At 36.1% G+C, this 23078-nt stretch overlaps 1 protein-coding gene and 1 long non-coding RNA gene across 3 annotated transcripts in view; one reads left to right on the top strand and one right to left on the bottom strand.

The window, feature by feature from the left end:
- Nucleotides 1–23078, top strand: part of LOC107873277 (coiled-coil domain-containing protein 18) — a 63381-nt gene that overhangs the window by 30653 nt on the left and 9650 nt on the right. Inside the window, exons 6-12 of one of the 2 annotated variants that reach the window (XM_016720052.2) lie at nucleotides 45–118; nucleotides 845–959; nucleotides 3854–3934; nucleotides 12109–12219; nucleotides 14290–14366; nucleotides 14743–14809; nucleotides 14950–15015. In XM_016720052.2, the coding sequence (XP_016575538.1) occupies nucleotides 45–118; nucleotides 845–959; nucleotides 3854–3934; nucleotides 12109–12219; nucleotides 14290–14366; nucleotides 14743–14809; nucleotides 14950–15015 (591 nt within the window). The remainder of the gene's footprint in view (nucleotides 1–44; nucleotides 119–844; nucleotides 960–3853; nucleotides 3935–12108; nucleotides 12220–14289; nucleotides 14367–14742; nucleotides 14810–14949; nucleotides 15016–23078) is intronic. The other variant, XM_016720053.2, reaches the window with a different exon arrangement.
- LOC124899693 lies at nucleotides 1607–5869 on the bottom strand. Its single transcript, XR_007057074.1, has 2 exons — nucleotides 5451–5869; nucleotides 1607–5366 (listed from the first exon to the last, which is right to left on the bottom strand). It is a non-coding gene; the product is annotated as an uncharacterized LOC124899693 (long non-coding RNA).

Here is a 23078-nt window from a genome sequence, read left to right as displayed (position 1 = left end):
TTTCATGGCTGGCTATCTTTGCAAACATCATTTTCTTTTGGTAGGTGAAGCGAGAGGAGCTGCTCCAGTTTGCAGAAAGTGCTATCACTGGTTTGAAAATTAATGCGGGTCTTGGGAGGTAATTTCTTGTCAGGACACTTCACGTTCTTGACATTTTTGTGTATTCGATACTTGGCTGTCAGGAGCCAAATATTTGAGGCGAAGCTGCCATGTGTTATGAGCTTTGATTCCAATTTGGCATCTTTACGAGATTAGTAAATGGGGTCTTATTTTGGTGGTGGTGGTGGTGGTGGGGGATTTATGCTCATTTGTTCTTTATGATAGAGAAATTGATAATGCATTAAAAACAATGTTTTAAGTTATTGTTTTTTGCTCTTTTTTGTTTCCTTCGGCCATTAATGCAAATGAAGACACAATTCTAGGCTTTCTGAGATTGGAAAATGGAACACCGAATAATTAAACCATTTTGCATTTGTTTTGGTGTAACTGTCAATGTCAGTACTTATACCAAAATAAATGGCAATATCAGTGTTCAAATCGTCAATTATCCAAAAAGGGAAGGATGTCTTCAATTTGTGAATGATGTGAATAATGGTTATTGTCAAGTTCTTGAATCATGAGCAAGGAAATGTTTCATATATTTTCTGATTTTTCATTTGTTTGTGGTCTTCTTATGCCTGAAAAATAGCATACATGAAATTCACAACTGAGCTCAGTTAAAGAACCAATTTCTTTTCCTTACTTTTTATAAGCATTGAACTGAATAAATTGTGAAAAATATTTAAACTTGTCAGAAAGAGGTTATAAGTGACATTGTTGCATCATTCATCTTTTTGCCTTGCAGAATTGATGTTGAGGTCTCCTTGTTGAAGAAAAAACTTGATGAAATAAATGCAGCAAAGGGCCCAAATAGTGAGGGTCATGAATTGACGTCCCAAGAGACTCTTGCTTCAATAGAGGTGAACTTTATTGCTTATTTATCCAGAAAAAAAATTGACGTCAACCTTATTGCTGTTCTGTTGTTTCTTTTTTCTTCCAACTTCAATATATGTGGCATAATCAAATTGAGCATGTCATGAAGAAGTTAATTTTAATTGCAAGTTATTATAGTAGCATACTTTTTAGAGAAACTACCACTGTACAATTATTTGATAGTGAACGGTTAAATGAGTTTACATTATTGAAACTGGTGAATGAACTTCACAATTTTTTAAAATGTTAATCTGTATTTGAAGAATATAATTTAACTATATATGAAAATGACATGATTTTGAAGGAGAAGAATGTATGCGTTATTCAGGTATTTCTCTCTATTGTTGTAGTATACTTTATAAAGAAATTATTATTGTATAATTATTTGACATTGAATTATTAAATGAGTTTATATTCTGAAACTTGTGAAGGTACTGTTATTTATTTATAGGGTGTATTTCATGAATATAGATAGGTTGTCTTATCTTAATATGTATTTGAAGAATGTAATTGGGCTATATATGTGTTAGAATATGAGGTAGTGGTATGGACTGTGTACACTTTACCCTTCCCATTCCCAGACCCCACTTTGTGGGAATACACTGGGTATGTTGTTGATGTGTTAGAATATGAGTAGAAAAAGAAATAATATATAGAATCCTACTTAGAAAAAGATTAGAATGTAGTATTTATAAATAGTCTCAGTGTAATATGTAGATACACAATTCAATGATATTTCTCTTATATTTCTCACATGGTACCAGAGTCTCTACAATATTGGTGGAGAATCAAAGATATTCCGCTGCCGGCAGGTGACTATTACCCATATATACCACCCGTTTGGCTAATGATCATGTTAGCAAAAGTTGGGCCATCGTGCTTCTTTCTGGTGGCTTCTCATATCTAATTTGTGTAGCACCGTGCATCTTTTCGGTGACTATTTTCTCAAATCTAATTTGCATAGGGTCGTGCCATCATTTTGAGCCTACCCATATAATCTCTCTTTTCCAGTAGAGTCGTGCCATCATTCCATCCATACCCAAATAATTTTTCTCAGATTTTGATCACTTTTTAGCCGTTAAATCCTATGTTGCTCGGACTCTTCAAATATGTCGACGGGTGCGTGTCGGATTCGCCAAAACTAGTATATTTTTGGAGAATCCGACATGGGTGCAGCATCAAAAGTGAAAAGTCCGTGCAACTTAGGTCAAATCTAATAATCCGGTGGGTGTGCATGTTCCGGCATGTTTTTCGGCGACTTTCTTGTTCAAGATCTACTCATCTCTTGATTTTGAGATGACTCATATATTTTATACCAGTTTTCGACAATTTTTCAGCGACAAATAGACTTTTAGGCAACGTTTACTACTTTTCTGACCACTTTTTCAGTTTGTTCCTTTTCAAATGTGCTCGCCTAGATGTCCCAGCAGTCAGTTCCAGTTTCTTGCAGACATTTTCACCCAGTCTCTCACTAGTCCTCGTATTAATTACATATGTAAAAAGCTTGGTATGACTTGTATGAACCAGCTTGATGGGAAGTGTTAGATCTAATATGAGTATGAGAAGGAATAAGATATAAAATCCTACTTTCAAAAGGATTATAACGTAGTGTCGTACTTGGAAATGGATTGGAGTCTATAAATAGGGTTTCAGTGTAATAATGTAGATACATAAACAACTGCAGACAAGGGGGAAAGGAACTACTCAGAAATATTACCAAAAAGTAAATGGACACAGATAGAAACGGAGGCTGCTGGAGAACTGAATCTTGGAGGAATTCTGGGAGTAAAAACCTATATGGAGGAGATGCTCCCATAAAAAATGGTGTTTGAAGTTAGGCTCAACATACATGGAGAGGGGCACCCGAAAGTTGAGCGTATGATATGAATGGTCCACAGTTCTGTTCGAGTTCCATATAAGAAAAGTAGCAAACACGTGTTGAAGGGAGGATGGTGAAGGGAAGGGGATAAATTAAACCTCAAGTAGTGATCACTAGAGATGCATGGGCTTTTCCAAAGTCCCACAGATTCAAGTGGTTTTGGATTTGCATTCTAGGGCTTCCACTCTATTTATGGTCTCGTTCAATAATAAAGAAGAATGGATTCCTATTTTCTAGCTAGAAATTTACCTATAAATATATAAAAAAAATTATTAATAAAACAATTTCCTCTGACAATACAATTGCAGTATTTTTTTCTCTCCAAGTCTTTCTCTGTTATTTCTTTAATTTTAAAGCTAAAAACCAACAATTGATATTTTGAGCCATTTTCTTGAGGGATCTGTGAGTGAGATGAATTCTGAAAATAACTTTTCCCAAATAGCTCCTCTTGTCTTTGATGGTGAGAATTATCAACTTTGGGCAGTAAGAATGGAAACTTATCTTGAGGCTTTGGATCTTTGGGAGGCCGTGGAGGAGGATTATGATGTTCTTTCGCTGCTCAATAATCCCATAGTAGCCCATATCAAAAGCTATAAGAAAAAGAAAATCATAAAATCAAAGGCAAAAGCAACTTTGTTTGCTAGTGTGTTTCCAACAATTTTCACTAGAATTATGACCCTTAAATCAACAAAAGAAATTAGGAATTATCTGAAAGAAGAATATATAGAAGATAAAAGAATACGAGGCATGAAGGTGTTGAATCTAATAAGGGAATTCAAATTGCAAAAGATGAAGGAATCTGAGACTGTCAAAGAGTACTCAGATCGACTTCTTGGCATTGTTAACAAGGTAAGATTGCTTGACACAAAATTTAAAGATTCAAGAATTGTTGAAAAAATTCTTGTTACATTGCCCGAAAGATACGAAGTATCAATAACTACCTTGAAAAACACAAAAGACCTGTCTAAAATTACCTTGATAGAATTGTTAAATACATTGTAGGCACAAGAGCGAAGGAGGCTTATGAGGCAGGATGATATGGTTGAAGGAGCTTTGACAGCCAACCACAACACTCAGAGCAAGGTAATAATTCAAGAAAAAACTACCCACCTTACCAACATTGTGGCAAAATAGGTCATCCTCTATTTAAATATTGGAAGAGACCAGATGCACAATGCAAGATCTGCAATCAGCTTGCTTATGAAGCTGTAATTTGCAAAAGCAAATTCCAAAAATATGAAGCAGATGCCCAAGTCACCAAAGAATAAGAAGATCTTTTATTTGTGGCAAAATATTTTTCAACCAAGAAATATGATTTTTAGATGATTGATAGTGGTTGTATAAACCACATGATATATGACAAAACTCTTTCTAAAGAATTTCTGCCTTTGGAAAATAAGAAAGTCAAAATTGGAAATGGTGACTATATATATATATATATTTTTTTAAGCTAGAAATGGTGACTATATTCCTGTAGAAGGAAAAGAGAATGTTGCAATCAGAGCAATTTCAGGTACAAAAATAATTTTAAATGTCCTTTACGTGCTCGATATTGATAAAAGTTTGTTAAGTGTTGGCCAACTTATGGAAGAAGGATTTAAATTATTATTTGGAGACAAATATTGTCGCATCTTTGATTCCACTAATCATGAGATTTTACAAGTTGAAATGAGAGGTAAAAGTTTCTTATTTTAATCCAATAGAAGATGCACACAAGCCTTGCAAGATCAAAGATGGATTGACAGATTTACTCAAGATGTCAAATTCAGCCGAGACTATAATCTATAATTTCTGATCCAAGAAGGAGTATTGAAGATATGTATCAGAAATAAAGTAGATGATCATATTCTTTTGGTCACCGAAGGCATCTCTCATGTTGGTACATATCCATTGTTTTGCTGCTCGTGGACGATCTCCTCATCACTTTACGACTTTTTTCTACCCATTCTGAATTCTCAGAGTTCCACTTTGTAATATCAAAAGACTTGAATCCTGCATTGAAGTTCTGTTCTCTCCCATGGTAATATGAAAAAGGCTAGCTATGTGAAGAAAGAAAGATTGAGTTGTCACGTAAGGTGATAACTCAGGTTATAAAGAAAAAACTGAAGATTCCGATCTCTCCTACTTCCTAGGGGAAAGGGGAGTCCTTGTTTTCGGTAGATCCCTATCGGAATCTTCAATTTTTTCTTCATAACCTGAATTATCACCTTACGTGACAACTCAACCTTTCTTCTTACGTGACAACTCAACCTTTCTTTCTTTACATAGCTAGCCTTTTTCATATTACCATGGGAGAGAACAAAATTTACTTTAATGCAGAATTCAAGTCTTTTGATATTACAAGGTGGAACTCTGAGAATTCAGAATGGGTAGAAAGAAGCCGTAAAATGATGAGGAGATCGTCCATGAACAACAAAACAATGGAATGGATATGTACCAACATGAGAGATGCCTCCAGCGACCAAACGAGTACGGTCAGAAAATGGAAGATGACAGAGAGAGGAGCTGAGCATTTCTGCACAAGGAAATACAATGAGCATGGGAGATTTATAAGCATCCTAACTATTAACAAGGAGGGGGAGATCTGTTCTTATCATACCAGAGTTAGCCAAGAATGCTGGATAGCTTGACATTGCATTTAAGATAGAGAGTTTCATTAAATGCCCTAAAAGATTGGAAGAGATAGACCCTCCAAGACGCACTAATGCCAACTACTCATTTGCAAGAGCTACACATGAAATGGGCCAGAATATTGGTGTCCAACGATGGAAGAAACATACCCAAAGAAGTAACGATAAAGATGGGGTTAGGTACCATCTCCCCATATGGTCAGAAAGCAAAACCAGGTTCGAAGTTCTGTCAGAAAAGAAGAGAGGAGACATTAGAGAAGAAGGGATAACTTTCGATCCAGAAATTCCATTTATCCAGAGGACAAAGAGCTGTACAAACTGTAGAAAAGTACAAAAATCCTTTCTTTTAGGGATTTTGCAGCAGGTTAACATGTGGGTGGGCCCCGTAAGCTAGCTGTCACCTTTTTTGAAACTACGTGAGAGGCACATGATCAATTTAAATGAAAGCTCATGTGAGAGGCACATGACCAATTTAAATAAACACATCAACTTGGGCCAAGCTCTGAAGTCCAATAAGGAGTCCAAGAAACTTAAAGGATGTGGGCCGGACTTTGCCAGCAAAGTCATCTTTAATGATCTGTTCAGTTCGGAAGTTACTGAAGAAAACAAAGATCTATCCTTGCTAAAAGCTAATGACTAATATTTTCAAGAAACAGAGCAGCAGGGCATGCAGACCAGTAATCAACTCTCAAGAGAAGAGCGAGTGATGGCAAAACAGAGGGAGGAATACTAGAAGAAGCTGGGCAGCAATTAATAGAAACAAAAGATAGGGAACTAGGGGAAAAAGAGTTCAATAATGGTAATGAAAGTTCAATTGTGACTGGGGTATCAAATTACCTTACGACGGTGGGGGAATGGGAGGTTGAAGATGCAGAACCACTGCAAGTCCAACAGCAACAAGCGATAATTTGCAAAGAAAGGGAGACTTCTCTGTGGGTGAAACAGAACATGATCGAATTGAGCAAAATACTGGGAGCTGATTTTTGGGGCCATTAAGAAGAAGTTTTGGAGCTGCTTCTGTAAGTGGATATCTCCAGGCAGGCAAGAAAAATGGAGAGTGAAACTGTCTTTAGAAAAACAAAATTCAGGGGAATGCAAGAGCTTAAGAGTCTAGTGTCTTCTGACGTTAAATTCAAAAATAATGGGAGCAGAAATAAGGGGAGAAGTCAGTCAAGTAGTGATTGATGAAGTTCAAGTTGGTCTCATGGAATGTTAGGGGTTTGAATAACCGGGAAAAGAGAAGATTAGTGAACAGTTTAGTTATAGAATGGAATGGAAACATCATTTGTCTACAAGAAACTAAACTAGAGAGGAATTTAACAGAGGAAATGAGACAAATATGGGGAGGTAGATGGGTTAATTTTGCATGTTTAGAAGCCAGTGGCACTAGAGAGGGTATCTTGTTGATATAGGACAACAGGGTGTGGAAATGAGAGACTTTGGAGATAGGTGCTTATACGATAACCCGTAAATTCTAGTCACAACTACAAAATTTTTCATGTCATATTACTAGGGTATATGCACCCAACTGCTATATTGAAAGAAGAGCGGTGTGGGATGAGATGGGAGCTGTAAGGGGTCTGATGGAAGGTCCATGGATTGTGTGTGGGGATTTTAATGTAGCTAGATTCATCTCTGAAAAGAGAAACTGCCAAAGAAGAACAAGGGGTATGATAGAATTCTCTGATGTCATTTAAGACTTGAAGCTGGTGGATATACAGCTTGAGGACAATTCCTACACCTGGTTTAAAGGGGATAACCAAGAGGCAGGAGGTAGCTTCTAGGATCGATAGAATTATGTTCTTAAAAGAGTGGGATGACAGCTTCAACAATTTAAAATAGAAAACATTACAGAGGTTAAAGTCTGATCACTCCCCTATTGCCTTACAAGGGGTAATGTGGAATAGAAACAAAAACTATTTCAAATTTGAAAATTGGTGGTTAGGCACAGAAGGTTTCAATGATAGAATCAAGGAATGGTGGAGCTCTTTCAATTATTGCCTCTAAGCTTAAAGCTCTAAAAATCAAGCATAAGGAGTGGAGTAAGAGTGAGCAGGGAAACCTGGGAACAAAAAGAAAAAATTTGCTAAGCAAATTTGCTGTGTTTGATGGAATAATGGAGAATAGAAGATTGACGGATGATGCGACAGAAAGAAGGGCAACCAGTATGCTAGAATATAAGGAATTGCTCAAAAACGAAGAGATCTCCTGAAGGCAAAAGTCAAGGTCACTCTAGTTGAAGAAGGGGGACAGAAACACCAAATTTTTTCACAAAATGGCAAATGCTCATAAAAGGTACAATAACATTGACCAACTCTTGATCTAAGGGGAGTTGACTCAGGATCCAAACAGAATTGAAAGAGAGGTGGTAGATTATTACAATAAACTATACTCAGAAACCACAAGCAGGAGGCCAACTTATATGCATCCAAATTGTCCTAGACTCACAAAAGAGGAAAAAGATAAGCTACAAAGGGGGTTTGAAGAAAATGAAGTCCTGAGATGCTTAAAATTATGTGCAATAGATAAGGCACCTGGTCCAGATGGCTTCACCATGGGATTTTTCATAAAGTGTTGAGAGATACTGAAGCATGACATCATGTCAGCCTTTTAGAACTTCTATGAACAAGAAATGTTTGAGAGAAGCCTTAATGCCATATTCATTACACTCCTCCCAAAGAAGAAAGGAGCTAAAGAGTTGAAGGAATTTAGACCAATTAGTCTGATAGGTAGCATATACAAGTTGTTTGCCAAAGTATTGACAAAAAGATTGAAAGATGTGATGCCGAAGTTGGTTGAGTCGCAACAAATGGCCTTCATCAAAGGCAGACAAATCATGGATGCAGTACTTATAGCGAATGAAGTTGTTGACTCCAGATTGAAACAATAAAAACTTGGAATCCTTTATAAGCTAGACATGGAAAAGGCATATGACCATGTTAATTAGGAGTTCTTATTGGATACTATGAGTAGAATGGGTTTTGGCCAGTAAAATGGATAAATGGGTCAAATATTGCATCTCCACTGTGAGATTTTCTGTGCTTATAAATGATGCACCATCAGGTTTCTTTAGTGTACAAAGGGGTCTTAGACAAGGAGATCCTTTGTTACCCTTTTGTTTTTATTAGCTATGGAAGGTCTTAACAGCATGATCAAGACAACAAATACAAATGGTTGGCTGAGAGGTTTTGACTTTGCTAGAAATAAAGGAGAAAATCTGGAGATAACTCATCTGCAATATGCAGATAACACTCTCATCATGTGTGAAGCTGAAGAGGAGCAACTTAAGATCTAAGGGTGATTTTGGTGTTGGTTGAAGGGATCTCTGGGCTGCACATTAATCGGAGGAAAAACTTCTTATATCTTATTAATGAAGTGCAAAACTTAGAGTTTTTGAACTCAATTCTTGGTGGAGAAGTGGGAACCCTACCCACAGTCTATCTAGGAATACCATTGGGAGCAAAGTCACAATCCATAGAAATATGGAATGAATGGTGTAATCGAAAAATGTGGAAAGAAATTAGCAAGGTGGAAGACCCAATATTTGTCCAGGGGAGACAAGATAGATTAACTCTCATTAACTCAGTCCTTGATTCTCTCCCAACATACATGATGTCTGTTTTCCCTATTTCTATAGGGGTTATCGACAAACTAGACAAGATAAAGAGGAAGTTTCTTTGGAAAGGGAGCAATGAAAGGAAGGGATACAACTTGGTCAAATGGGAGGCAGTGATTGTAGGGAAAAGACAAGGAGGATTAGGAATCAAGAATCTGAAATTTTAGAGCAAGGCCCTAAGAATGAAATGGCTATGGAAGTACTGTAATGACGATCAATCTTTATGGAGGAATGTCATTAAGGCTAAATATGAATAACTGGATGACAAAGGAAATCACCACACCATATGGAGTTAGTTTGTGGAGATCTATTAGAGCTTTATGGGTGAATTCAAGACTAACACAAAGATCAAAGTGGCAAATGGAGGCAAAACTAATTTTTGGAAAGATGAGTGGCTTGAGGTAGGAAGACTAGAAATTCAGTATCCAGACATCGATGCATTAGTCTCTCACCAACAAAAGACAATCTCAGTCTTATGGACAAAGCAAGGATGGACTTTCAACTTTAGAAGACAGTTGAACGACTGGGAGATTCAAAGAGTTGCGGACTTGTTCAACATAATTAATTGACCAGTTTAATGGTTTAGAAATAGATCAAGATACTCTACGGTAGAAAGGTAGCATGACAGGCCAGTTTAAGGTGAGTAATGATTATAGATGGATGAACCAAACCCCTCAGTGTAAAGAAGCTGCTCTCACTCAAGATAATTCGATGAAGAAAGGGATACCTTTGTGTCCTAGATGTTCTTTTTGGGGGAAAATGCGGAAACAGTTAATCATTTTTTTCTTCATTGCAAAATTGCAAAATCACTAGACAACTATGGAGGATGTTCTTAAATCTCAAGGGCATTTCCTGGACTATGCCTGGAAAGATTACAGAAACAATTCAAAGTTGGGAGGATTCTGGTGTGCACACAAAGAATAGAGACAGATGGAGAATCGTCCCTGCAAGTTCTGGTGGACTATGTGGAAGGAGAGGAACGCTAGATGTTTTGAGAGCTTAGAGAGTAGTATGCAAAAGATTAAGCTTAATTGTCTTTTGTTTCTATGTTTTTGGTGTAATCAAGTGTACTCAAAGGATACTATCTCTATAATTGATGTTCTAGATTCAATTTAGATAAGAGATAGCAGGAAAGTATAGTAAATGGATGTAAATACGGTTTCAGTACAACCTATGTATGGAGAAATATACAAAGTTACCAGTTTCAAAAGAAACAAAAAAAAATTATTAGAGTTTTGTGTGGCAACTTAGTAATAGTTATCTCTTTGTTTGTTATTTAAATTCAAGTTTAGTTGTTTTGTTTTTATATATTTTCTAGTTAGAAATTTATCTATAAATTTGTGTTTGAGTTATTAATAAAGCAATTTCCTTATGACAATACAATTGCAGTATTTTTTTCTCTCCAAGTCTTTCTCTGTGATTTCTTTAATTTGAAAGCTAAAAACCAACACCAACATTTTATATTGGATTGCCACTAGGCTCCAAAGCAAATGAGATTTGGGATGACATACTAGGTAAGTCTTCGAAAAAATTGTCAATATGGAAGTCCCAATACTTATCATCTCCATAGAGTAACTTTGATTAACTCAGTGTTGGATTCCTTGCCAACATGTATGATGTCTTTATTCCCAATTCCAGGAAAGGCGATCAAGGCATTGTATGCTTTGAGAAGAAATTTCCTATGGCAGGAAACAAAATTTAAAAGGGGTTTAACTTGGTGAAATGGTGGTAGTTCAGCAGAGTATGAAGAATTGGGGACTAGGAGTCGGGAGCCTTAAGTTACATAAGAAGAGTCTCCTATCCAAATGGCTATGAAGATATGTTCTTGAGGATCAGGTTCTATGGAAAGTGGTAATTCAACACAAATATGGGCAAGAGGATGAATGGTGTACGAATGAAGTAACCAACACTTATGGAGTTGGGGTGTGGAGAACTATCAGAAATCAATGGCCAGAGTTAAAAGAGCAACACAGAAACTTTTGTGGGGAGAGAGGGTAAGACTAAGTTCTGGACAGACAAATGGTGTGACCAAGGATCCTAAAAAATCTATTTCCTATACTTTACTCTTTATGCTCTAACCCTGACCACAAAATAGAGGATATGTGGTCCATTCACGACTGGAATCTAGTATTAGGAGACTTCTCAATGATTGGTAGATTGCTGAGATGGTGGAGCTTCAGAAACTGGTAGAGGGGTTCCTTGGTATTAATCAGGAGCCAGACTGACTGACTTGGGGACACCAAAAGGATGGGAAGTTTTCTGTGAAGAGATTTTATAGTTGGAGCTCAATTGGGGCTTGAGGGGAAGTGCAGGCAGAACTCTTAGCCCATGGAAAAGAAGGTGAAATATTTCACTTGGTTGGTAGCCAAAAGAGCATGTCTGACTCATGAGGCTATGCAGAAGAGGGGCATAAATATTGCATCAAGGTGTCTTCTATGCAAAGAAGCTCTAGAGACCAACAAACACCTATTTCTTCACTGTAAAATGACAGCTCAAGTTAGGGCGGTTTTACCTGCCTAGCCAACATTAACTGGATCATGCCAGAGCACGCAGCAGATCTATTTGAGCTCACTTTTCTAGTTTTCAGATTTAACTCCTTTTCAGGTTTCAGATTTAACGCTCTTTCCCTCACTTATATGAATTTCAAGGAAAAGTTAATACTTATTATAAAGAAGTTTTCATGGTTCTAGTTTTACTTATTAAATAAAGTATTCATGGTTTGTTTTAGTTGTGGACCTTTGTAAGGTCTCTTAATTTTGTATGATGTGGTGGAATTTGTATTTAAAATGGTTGGTAAGTTACGGTGCCTCAACTCTCAGCATCCCCACAAATAGAATTCTCCCAGGGCCTTAATTTAAGGAGTTTTTGGTTTTATCCTACGGACAAGATAAGAAACTTAAATTTTAAAAAAAAGTACTTAATACTTGATTAAATAGGCTAAAACTTCCTTTTTGTTTTGTCATTAGAATAGAGGACATGATTTAACACGACAGTTCTTACTTTACTGATAGGTTCTGAAAGAAGCACTTGCACATATTCGGGTCTGCTCCAAATTAGAAGGGCTTCTACTGAAGAAAAAAACTCTTAAATATGGAGACTCTCCTGAAGTCCATGTTCAGAAGGTACACCTTGCTGAGTTGTTATTTTAAAATGTAGTTTTCTGAAAAGTTGGAACTATGATTTTCCATCCTGTGGGAAATCGCATTATGCTCATCTTTCATTTGCTATGTTTTTGTTATTGCTACATCCAGCGGGTATCAAACACTCGATAATATGTGATGTCTATATTTGTACAGTCTAGATTACTCTGAAATCATTACTCCTGACCTACATTGTCAAGTTTTTTACCATTGATGTGTATGCCTTAAGGCTGGCAACGGAACCGGAATTTTCCGTCCCGGTCCGTTTATTCCGTTTCCGGCGATATTCCGGTACCGGTAACACAATGGTACCGGTATACCGGTACCAATGGTACAGAATACGGTACCGGTGCGAACCCCTAAAAAATTCCGGTAATTCCGGTTCCGGTCGGGCGACCCGTTAAAATTCCCTATGATATCTTCAGTGTACTTTTTACATATTTTTTGGAAAAAATCTTGATCATTTTTGCCGAACAATTGTACAAGAAGGCTGCATTTTGTAGATATGCAGTGTATTTGTTGGTTTTCTTTTTTTTTAAAAAAATTACGTTGGCAATATGGGAATCAAAGTTTAATACAAAACTTTATAAATTATATTTTCAAAAACTTGTAAACATATAGTAAAACTTAAACTTATTAAAAAAAGTTAATAAATTATATAAATTAATATATATATATAAAACTTATATAATAAAGATATATTAAAACTTGAACTTATTAAAAAAAGTTAATGAATTATATAAGTTAATATATATATATATATATATATATATATATATATATATATATAAAACTTATATAAATTAAGATATATTAAAACTTAAATTTATTAAAAAAGTAAAACTTTTTAAACTTTTTATATTAAAACTTAAACTTAAATTTTAAACTTTTTAAGATATATTAAAACTTAAACTTAAATTTTAAAATTTTTAAAGATATATTAACACTTAAACTTATTAAAAAAAGTTAATAAATCTATAAGTGAATATATATATAAAACTTATGTAAATTATATAAGTTAATATATATTATATAAGTTAATATATATACAAATTTAATTAAGGCCATTAAATATATATATAAAAATTAAACGTTGAAAACAAAACTGTAATTACTACGTTAACGCCATTCCGGCGTCTCTTCCGGTGAAGTTCCAGCATCATTCCGGTCCGACCCGGTTCCACACCGGTAACCAATGGACCGGTGCGTAGAAGGGAAAATTTCCGGTATTCCGGTTCCGGCGACTTTTCCTGTAAGGGAGTTCCGGTACCGGTTCTGATTCTGGTCAACCCGGTCCAGCGGTACCGGTTCCGGTCCGTTGCCAGCCTTAGTATGCCTTCTGTTAATTTTGTGTTCTCATGAACATTTTAGTTTCATAGAAATCGTAAGCCTTCTTAGTCCAACCCAGTTGTTTCCCGTGGGGCTTTGTGTTCTATTTATACAACTATATTTTGTCAACTAGCTTCTTTTATTCTATCCTTTTTACTCCTCCTTTTCAAGAAGAATGAAGGGGATCGGAGTTCAAGGGTCAAAGTATAACTTTGCTGTCTCAATCGGACATTGATCTCCTAATTTTTTGAAAGTAATTTTAAGTTTTTGGAAGCTACATAAAAAGTACAAAAGATCATAATTTTATAATTAGAAGTATTTATCAAATGTTTATAAAGTTCCAGTCAAATGTAAACTACATGACTCCCCTGTAATAACAGTATAATACAAAATGAAACACAGGGAATGTATCTGTTAGGGACTTTTCTCTTTGTGGTGTGTATCAATCATATCTTTTCCGTGCCAACTTATCTTCTTAGGTTGTTTGCTACCTCTTGTTCTATTTTCCTGTTTTGACATATCATTTTGGTCAGCATGGTCTAATTCCGTTCAAGTTCTAGAAAGCATTTGGCATAGAAATTTGTTATGGAAAGAACATTTGCGGATCCCCTTATACATTAATGAGCAACAGTGCACAGTTTTTCCAGTGAAGTTCATCCGCTTTCCTTTATCTGTTGTTTGTTGCATCTTTCTCAAGATTAAAACAATATTTGACTACTTCAGGTTGATAAGTTGAAAGTCCTGTCTGAATCTCTTGCTAGCTCTACCTGCAAAGCTGAAAAGAAGATCTCTGACCACAGGTTGGAAGTGTATATCTCAAGTGCTACGTCCTTGTGTTTTTTTAATCATTTTTAAGTGGCACACTTCACCCAAAACGGAAAGTCCCTTTTGTATATATTTGCAAATTATTCGCCTCATCACTAAGAGCACCATTATACTGGTTTTGTATACTTTTCTTGCAATCTTAAATATTCTCTAACTAAAGGTATGATTATTTTTAATAGATAAGAGCTATAAGATAAAAGCAATAACATTAAATACAGGAAATAGTGATAGTAATAGTTGAATGATGACATCACTTAATAATGAATTGAGTGAAGTGTTTTTTCTGCTACTTGATTCTTAATGTATATCTATATAGCTATTTGATTTATTATCATTATTTTCTGTTGACAGAATTCAGAAAGAGGAGGCATTAAAATTTCGCGTGGCCAAGACTAGTGAAGTTGGTGAAATAGTGGAGGTAAATGCTTGCATGATGTTAAGTTATAAACAAAGTGCTTTTGCACCAGTGGTGGTTGAAGAGTATATTCCAAATGTAGGTTTCTGGGATTGCTTGGCCAAAAAGGTTTGGGTTTGGGGTTTATTTGCTTGTTTTTTCAGGAATTAGCGGCTGAGATTTCTACACTGGAGAAACAACGAGATGAGATTGAAGCTCAATTGAAACAGGTACGCTGCTGTTGATTGAAGGCATTCCCTTGGTGACATTGTTACTATATTTTGCATTGGATGAGTTCTTTTCTGGTGCTTTTCATGTACAGGTTTATCAGGACTGGCGAAGACAATATGCTCATATTTAATCGTCACATTATACCTTTACTCTGGTGTCTAACACTAATATTTTCACTCGTGCTATGTGTTCATAGATGATAATCTTGCGCATACATGAACTGTACCTAATTTGTCTAAATGATATGAGTTAGTATGATAAAGATACACGAAATACGCTCCCAACTCTTTGGAAATCAGGAAATGTTAACCATGCAAGAGCTTGTCCCCTTTTAGCTGCTCCTGCCATATTAGTTTTAGTAAGCTAGAGCTCTTCTACCCACAGCTGATTCTGATGTAGTCTCCTTCATTCAATTAAATTTCGGACTTGCTGGAATAAGATGATCTTTGGGTATCTGGGGTGACCTCCGATCTCATCTCTTTTCTATCTTTCATAAGCAATGAGGATACCAGGACAATATTGATGTTTTTTATCTATTTCCTCTCTTATGTTTTGTTACATTGCTTTGGGTTATGATCAGTTTGGTGTATGTATACCATTATATCTAATGACCTGTAGTTTGTTTAGTATTTTGAAAGATCTAGTACATCAATAGTGAACCCACATGAGACTGTTGATCGTGTTAATTAACGAGCATAATTATAGGAGACTTTATTTTTTCTTATCCTAGCATAATTGTAGGATATAATTCCTTTTATTGTAATTGATTGTCTTTCCTTGGTTAGTTAGGAAAGAGTCACTTGCAGAAATGCAAGTTAAGGCTGTGTAGAATAGACCCTTGTGGTCTGACCCTTCCTTGGACATGCGCATAGCGAAGCTTTAGTGCACTGGGCTGCCCTTTTTCCTTCTTAAGTTAGGATTCACTTGTATAAATACCCTTTCTCATTTCGATGTAAAAACATAGTGAAATACGAAGAAGTCTTATATCTCTAATTCTACATGGTGCGGGAGCCATTGCTGCCTTTTGAGGTGAGTTTCTCCCTCGTAGCATTAGTTTTTTTTTCCTTCAAAAAAGAGGTCGAGTTTCTCCCTCCTTGTAACTGTCTGCAAAGGCTACTTCAGGCAGAGTTGTTTTGAGATCCCTTCTTGCTTTGGTTTGCCTGTAAATTCCGAGCTTACCCACCCAGTTTCTGATTTTTCCGATGATCGGAGCAAGAGTTCCGATGAGGCAGAGATGGTTTTCCAGTGAGACAGATCTGTCCGGCTATTTTTTCTAAGTTTTTTCTTCTTCTCTGAGGGACTGATTCGAAGATAATTTCCTTCTAGAGTTTAGGAAATCCTGTTTCCTGATTTGGAGTCCTACAAAATGGATGCAATCGGCCTCAGAGGAGGGGAGGCAACTTGGGATTCCAAGCAATTTTTTTTCTTAAAAGAAGTCTGGTGCAAATTCAGTAGTACTAGGGCAGAAGTTACCCGTTTCAAAAAAATAAATAAAAAATTCAGTAGAACTAGGGCCTTTGAGTTGGAATTTTCAACTATCAACATGTATAGCGAGTCACCTCCATTCTCGATTTTTTTTGTGACAGAGGGAGGTATCATAATAGAGTTAAAATCATGATTGTTTTTTGAGATTAGCGGCATCCTGAACATCCCATTATTGATGGGGAATTTTGTTCATAAAGAGATATTTATTAAATAACTAGATATCGAGGGGCCCGTGATATATGTTATTATTTTGCCTCAATTTATGTGAAACAAATAAAATTTATATAATCAATTTTATATTTTTAATATGTTTTTAGATGTTTTAAGATATTAGCTATTGTAATTTATAATACTTTTTTGATGTTATAATTTCCTATTTTAAGCTGTTATCTATTGTAATTTATAATACTATCCTTGTTCAAACTTTTATGGCATTGATAGTCAATTATATTTTAAAAATAATTTTAGTTTTTAATTATTGTGATTTATAATACTTTTTTTTATATTCCAATTTAAGCGACACTGACATAATTTTGAGAGTCAACCAAATATCACGGTTGAAGTAGCGAAGTAGACATATCTTAAATGACTTATAATAACTAATTAGAAGTGATATACCAAAATTGCTATAAAAATTACCTGTGAAAAAAAAATTAAGTGAGCCTCATATAAGATGTAAAATTAATTTAAAAAATCAAGAGTTAATTTATCATTTTATGGCTTTTATCTTTTTTATTATATATTATTAATCTTTTAATACTTAGATGACTTATAATAATTAATTAGGGTTGATACAGTAAAGTTACGATTGAAGCAGCTGAAGCAAACATGTCATAAATGTCTATTTTACCTTTTTTATTAAATATTAATAATTTTATAATACGTAAATGACATATAATAATTAATTTAAGGTGATATAGTAAAAATCACGGAGCAAGCAGGCAGGTGGAAGTAGGCATGACAACCGCCAACTGCCTACTTAAGCTGTCTGCTCACTCGCTCTTCTATATAGTAGTAATAAAAGTGGATACAACAATGACTTTCTGCTTTATGAAAGAAAACATGAATTGAGTAGATATTGAACAAAAGTCACTGAAGGAGAGAGAAGTAACAGAGGAAATGGTCTTAGGCTAAGTTGCTCGAACTCTTCAAAAATGTCCACGGGTGCGTGTCGGATCCTCCAAAAATAGTGTATTTCTGAAGGATCCAACACGAGTGCGGCAACACTTTTGGAGAGTCCGAGCAACTGAGGTCTCAGGCACTGTCCCCGAGGCGTCTCTCTGAAGCCCCAAAATCTCTTTCCAGTGGACTTCTTCCACCGGAACCCATCGTAAATCAATATTTTTCTTTCCACTCTTTCTTTTTTCTTGGCCTCTCTACTATGTCTGACGATAAAATATATCTCCGATTAATGGGGAAGTCTTACGATATCATAGAGTCGAGTTCTAAAGTAGAAATATGGTACGATTAGGTGGAAAGTACTAGAAATCTCATGAGGAGAATGGCGCTGAGCAAAAGAGCATTGATGTGGATTTGCAAGATTCTCAGAAGCATCAGGGGTCAAATGGAGGACAATTAAATTATGGAGAGTCTAAGATCCCTCCTCAAGCATTTGCCTGTCCTTAAAATAATAGTATGGGAGGTTTTTATCGTTGATTTCAATTAAAGGCAGCGATAAGAGCAGGTATTATCGTTCCTATCATTCCTGAGAACACATTTAGTGAAGGTTGGGAGAGATAACGAAGAAAATAGACACATTCATTAATAGGAATACAACAACCTCTATGGAAATTAAATGCACGAGGGAGGCAGGTCTAGCTGCAAACATGGGGAAAGGGAATTATCTACAAATATTGCACAAAAATAAGTGGACACGAAGAGAGACAGAGACGGGAGACAATGGAGTTCTGAAAGCCGAGCCTCATTTGGAGGAGAAAGATCTCTTGGGGAGTTGGGGAGATGTCTGGTGTGGAATTTTTCTGGCAAAGAAGATGCTCCCACAGAAAGAAGTCAGAAGTTGGGCTTATCAGACTTGGAAGGAATCCAAGTTTATGACATGAACAATTCTCTATTCTTGTTCGAATTCCTGTTAAGAAAAGCAACCGAACACGTCCTTATGGGAGAATGGTGAGACAAGGAAGCAAACTAAATTTATAGTGGTGGACACCAAAAACAGTGGCTTTTCCGAAGTCCCATAAATTTCAATGGTTCTGGCTTCGAATTCTAGGGTTACCACTCCATCTTTGGTCTCAATCTGTATTGAGGAAGATAGGAAAGAGTTGTGGGGGTTGGATGAGACTGAAGAAGAGACGAAATTGAAAAATCATCTCCGATGGGCCAGAATCCGAGTAAGAGGATCGACGAACAAAATTTCAACATCTATTAGGGTTGCTGATGAGAACACTATTTTTTCTTTACCCATTTGGATGGAAACTCTTGCGACATATTAGAGGAGGTCAGAGGTGGATAAGAGTACAAGGCAGGAAAGAGAAAGGGGTGGTCTTCGAGAAGCAGGCTTGTCAGAGTTTTTGAGGTTTAGAGATAGAAAAGGGACTGAAATGCAGCTAGAGGATTTATGCAGAGAAGTCAGAGGTCAAAAGGGTGAAAGTAGTCATATGGGGGAGCACATTTTCAGGGTCCCATGTCAGGAGATTCATATTCCACTTGTTTCAAAAGATGGGCCTCTTTTTTTAGGCCAACAACTGGCCTAAATATCTAATAATGTAAAGAAAGGACCTGAACCTATTTTAAATGAACTAAACACTTGGGATGAGGCCTAACAACAATTATTTTCCTCAACAGACTGTCTACTAATGGAGGAAGCTGAGAGAATGAATACAGAGCCACATCTGATTATTGAGGAAGATGATTATTCTTTCATGGAATGTAAGTGTCATACCCAAAAATTAAGGTTATGATGGCACTTATCGTGACTAAGTCTTGACGAGTAAGTCAATCACTCAAACTGATATGTAAAAGAAAATCATAACACAAAACCCAAGGCGAGACTTCTAGAGTGAAGTAGAACCATACACGCACAATAATAGCAGAAGTCTGAATAACAATAATACCATAAACCGTCCCAAAATTTGGTGTCGCAGTGTAAGAGCAATCTACATACAACTCGAAGTCTGAAAATACAAGTTAGAATCCAAAAGAAAACACAAGTTTGTCTCTGAATACAAAATAGGACAAACTAGATTAGATGAGGTCGGAGGTCAACTCTGATAGCATAGAGAAGCCCCTACCTCGAATGTACCAAATCACCACCCGAACTCAGCTGCTGCGCGATGCACTTATAGCTGGATCTGCACCGAAAGGGTACAGTAAGGATAAGTACGATTCACTTGTACTCGGTAAGTATTATAGGCCACCAGAGCAAAGTAGAAAATAAGGTATATAAATACACACTATGAGCACGTCACCTGCAATTAGAAAATGTCCCAAACGGTAGCTCACACTGTCTCCACTAATAGTTCTAAATATATCACATAAGTCAGATACAAGTATGAAAATGAAATACAGAATAGATATGCATCAAGTCAAACACGAAAGCACAACACTGAAGATGCATAATGTATGTAATGTAATGAGGATGATAATGATGATGATGTGATATGACCGAGGTTATTGTATAACCTCTGTATACACCTATCGAGCATCTGTGCTTTCAGGTAGGGCCCATGAGGGATTCACAACCCATGTACAATCTCAATACTCAATCCCAGTCTTAATATCCATATTTTCTCTCCGACTCATGGGCTACGACAGAGGGTTTTGTAAAAGTGTCACATTTCTATCAAAAATCAGCATTCCACAATGGTATCAATGTATGTATGATATGAGGATGTAATGCTCACAACCAAACCTATGAGGATTTCAAATCCAACCAATATACACGCACGTGAGCTCAAAATCACTCAATATGTCAAACATTCATGATTCAATATGTCATTTACCATTAGAGTGAAATATGCAAGTAAGACGTCACTAATATCACATTAACCCAAAGTTAGGCATTTCTACCATGTAGAAAACAACCAATGTATACACAAGGCCAAAAATATTAAATAAGGCCCCCACACGAGCCACACATAGCAATTATCGTCTCAAACCACCAATAACAATATAAGCCCCCACATGGGCACACAACAATAATAACATTATTTTCATGATTCATTACCCATATCCATAACATGTTTTTATATAAAATATTTAACTAACCAACCCAGTTTGGAGAAAGTTAAGTCATAACCTACCTCGAACGATGAATATCGGTCCAAAGCCCTTCAACTCGAAGCCTTCCCCTCTCTGACGGCCTCAAATCAAATAAAACATACAAATATAGAATCTACATGTTAAAAGAAAGTCAACGTTACCCGTATTGCCTATTTCTGAGTCAGGGTCAAAACGGACTTTCGAAATGGGTTTTCAAAAGGAAAGGGTAATATTGAAACTTTTGTTCGAAATCACATTACCCATGATACAGAAAACCATAGTAGAAAACCCACGTGAAAACAGGTTAAAAACGAGGTTTAAATTAACGAAAATTCATTTTAGGACTTCCGGGTCAGAATTCTCAAATTCCACTTTTGAAATCACGAAATTATGGGTTTTAGATGTCAAGGATCAAAGTAAAATAATTGAAATAGTGATTTGGAGCTTACCCAAGCTTGAAAATGGAAGGAATCGACCAAAATTCTCTCAGCCCGAAGTTCAAAGCCCCAAAATAGAAGAAAAATCGAGAAAGGAGGTTTTTATATTGACCCATTACTGTCAATGGTTTACTCAATTACTTATTGGGAACGTTAAAAAAAAAGATTACCACGTGATTTTTTGAATATGCCTCTATGTATCGCTTTTCTAGTCATTGATTCAATTCTTCCAATTGATACCAAGATTCATATTGGAAATAAAAAATATAGTAATTCAAACTATAAGACATAAGAGTAATTCGAATTGATTAGAACAAATAAAACCGCTAAAGCGGTCCGACCGTACACGGGTTGACCGCTAAAGCGGCCAAGCCCCGCTTTAGCTATACCTGGTACCCGCTGGGCTCCATTTTAGCGGCGCTTGGGACGCTAAAGCGGTTACCGGTTTAGCGGTCCGATGGCCGCTAAAGCGGCTGCACTAGATAACTGGTGCACCAACCTTGCTAAAAATGCAAAGTTGCGGATCAAGCCCTCGAGATTCGTTCAGAATCTCGCGTTGGTAAATGAAATATGCTACTAGACTAAATTTGACGTTCAAGACTCAATGTTGACATCAAATTTTCGAAAAGAGGTCGTTTTCACAAAATGAACCCCTGAGACCCAATTTCAGAATTTTTCGAACTGGGGGTCGAATTGAGACCCAAAGCCATAACATCACATCAACCGCACTATCAACCCAAAATCGACGTTCCGAATCTGCTGGTGTAGTCCATTTTGCCATCTGATACATAGAACAATAAATGTTGACCGAAGTAAATTATAAGGCTTGTTTAACCTCTAAAAGTCACAAACTTGCACAAATCGTTTTGGATTGCATCGGAAACCGTGGCAATCATCACATAGCAACCACAGAGAGAGGTAAAATTGGCAAAACACTTGGAAATGAAAAATTCACCTAATCAAGCCCTTACCGTAATAGGGCTTAACAGGGAGAATAAAAAAGATCTGGTGAGAAGCAGAATTCAACAAGAGGGGATTGACATCACTGTGTTAATAGAGACAAAAGTTGAGTGGGGTAGCAGGAGACTATGTACAACAGTTGTGAGGGAATAGGTGGATGAGGTGTATGGTTTGTGTCTATTGGAAGTAAGGGAGGTGTAATGGTAATGTGGGATAAGAGATCTCGGAAGGGAGAGCTTGAAATACAATCAAAAATGATATTTTTAAATATCAAGTTGGACATTGTCATTTTCTTCGTTGCTTATTTAGTAAATTTGATGGTAAAATATCTCTTACTTATGATATGGGTCGTAGTATTTACGGTAATGATTATTTTACACTCACGGCTCATTCGATTGATCACCCTTGGAACATGCAAAAACGAACTATTGCTTATAAATATGTTGACGAGACTAAAACTAGTTGCTATATAGCTGGTATAATAGGGAAAAACTTGAAATATTTTAAACTTATTGATAAAATTATGGCATATACATTAGATAATGCTTCTAACAATTTGAAAGTTGTTGATTCTTTAAAAGTTAGATCATGTCCAATAGATGCTGATTATTTTCATTTTAAAAGTACTGCACGTATTTTAAATTTGATAGTAAAAGATGGTGTCGAGTTGTTTGGAAATGGTTGTTTTAAAGTTCGAGTTGCTTGTATTTTTATTTTTAAAAATGAAAAAAGGTTATAATGGATGATTTTAAACGTCGTTGTGAAGAATGTGAAATTTCATATAGAAAAGTTCCAAGAGAAATTTCTACTAGATGGAATTCTTTATACGAAATGTTTGATGTTGCTTATGTATATCGTGAACCTATTCAATTAGTTATAATGATCATAATTCAGATATTGATTTTAAACTATGTGATGATGGTTAGACTGGAACTGGAATAAAAGAACTTCGTAAATTGAAA

The sequence above is a fragment of the Capsicum annuum genome, chromosome 6 (genome assembly GCF_002878395.1).
Source record: "Capsicum annuum cultivar UCD-10X-F1 chromosome 6, UCD10Xv1.1, whole genome shotgun sequence".
Taxonomy (NCBI): domain Eukaryota; kingdom Viridiplantae; phylum Streptophyta; class Magnoliopsida; order Solanales; family Solanaceae; genus Capsicum; species Capsicum annuum.
Note: the sequence above shows the minus strand (reverse complement) of the source record. Positions and strands in the feature narration are given on the sequence as shown.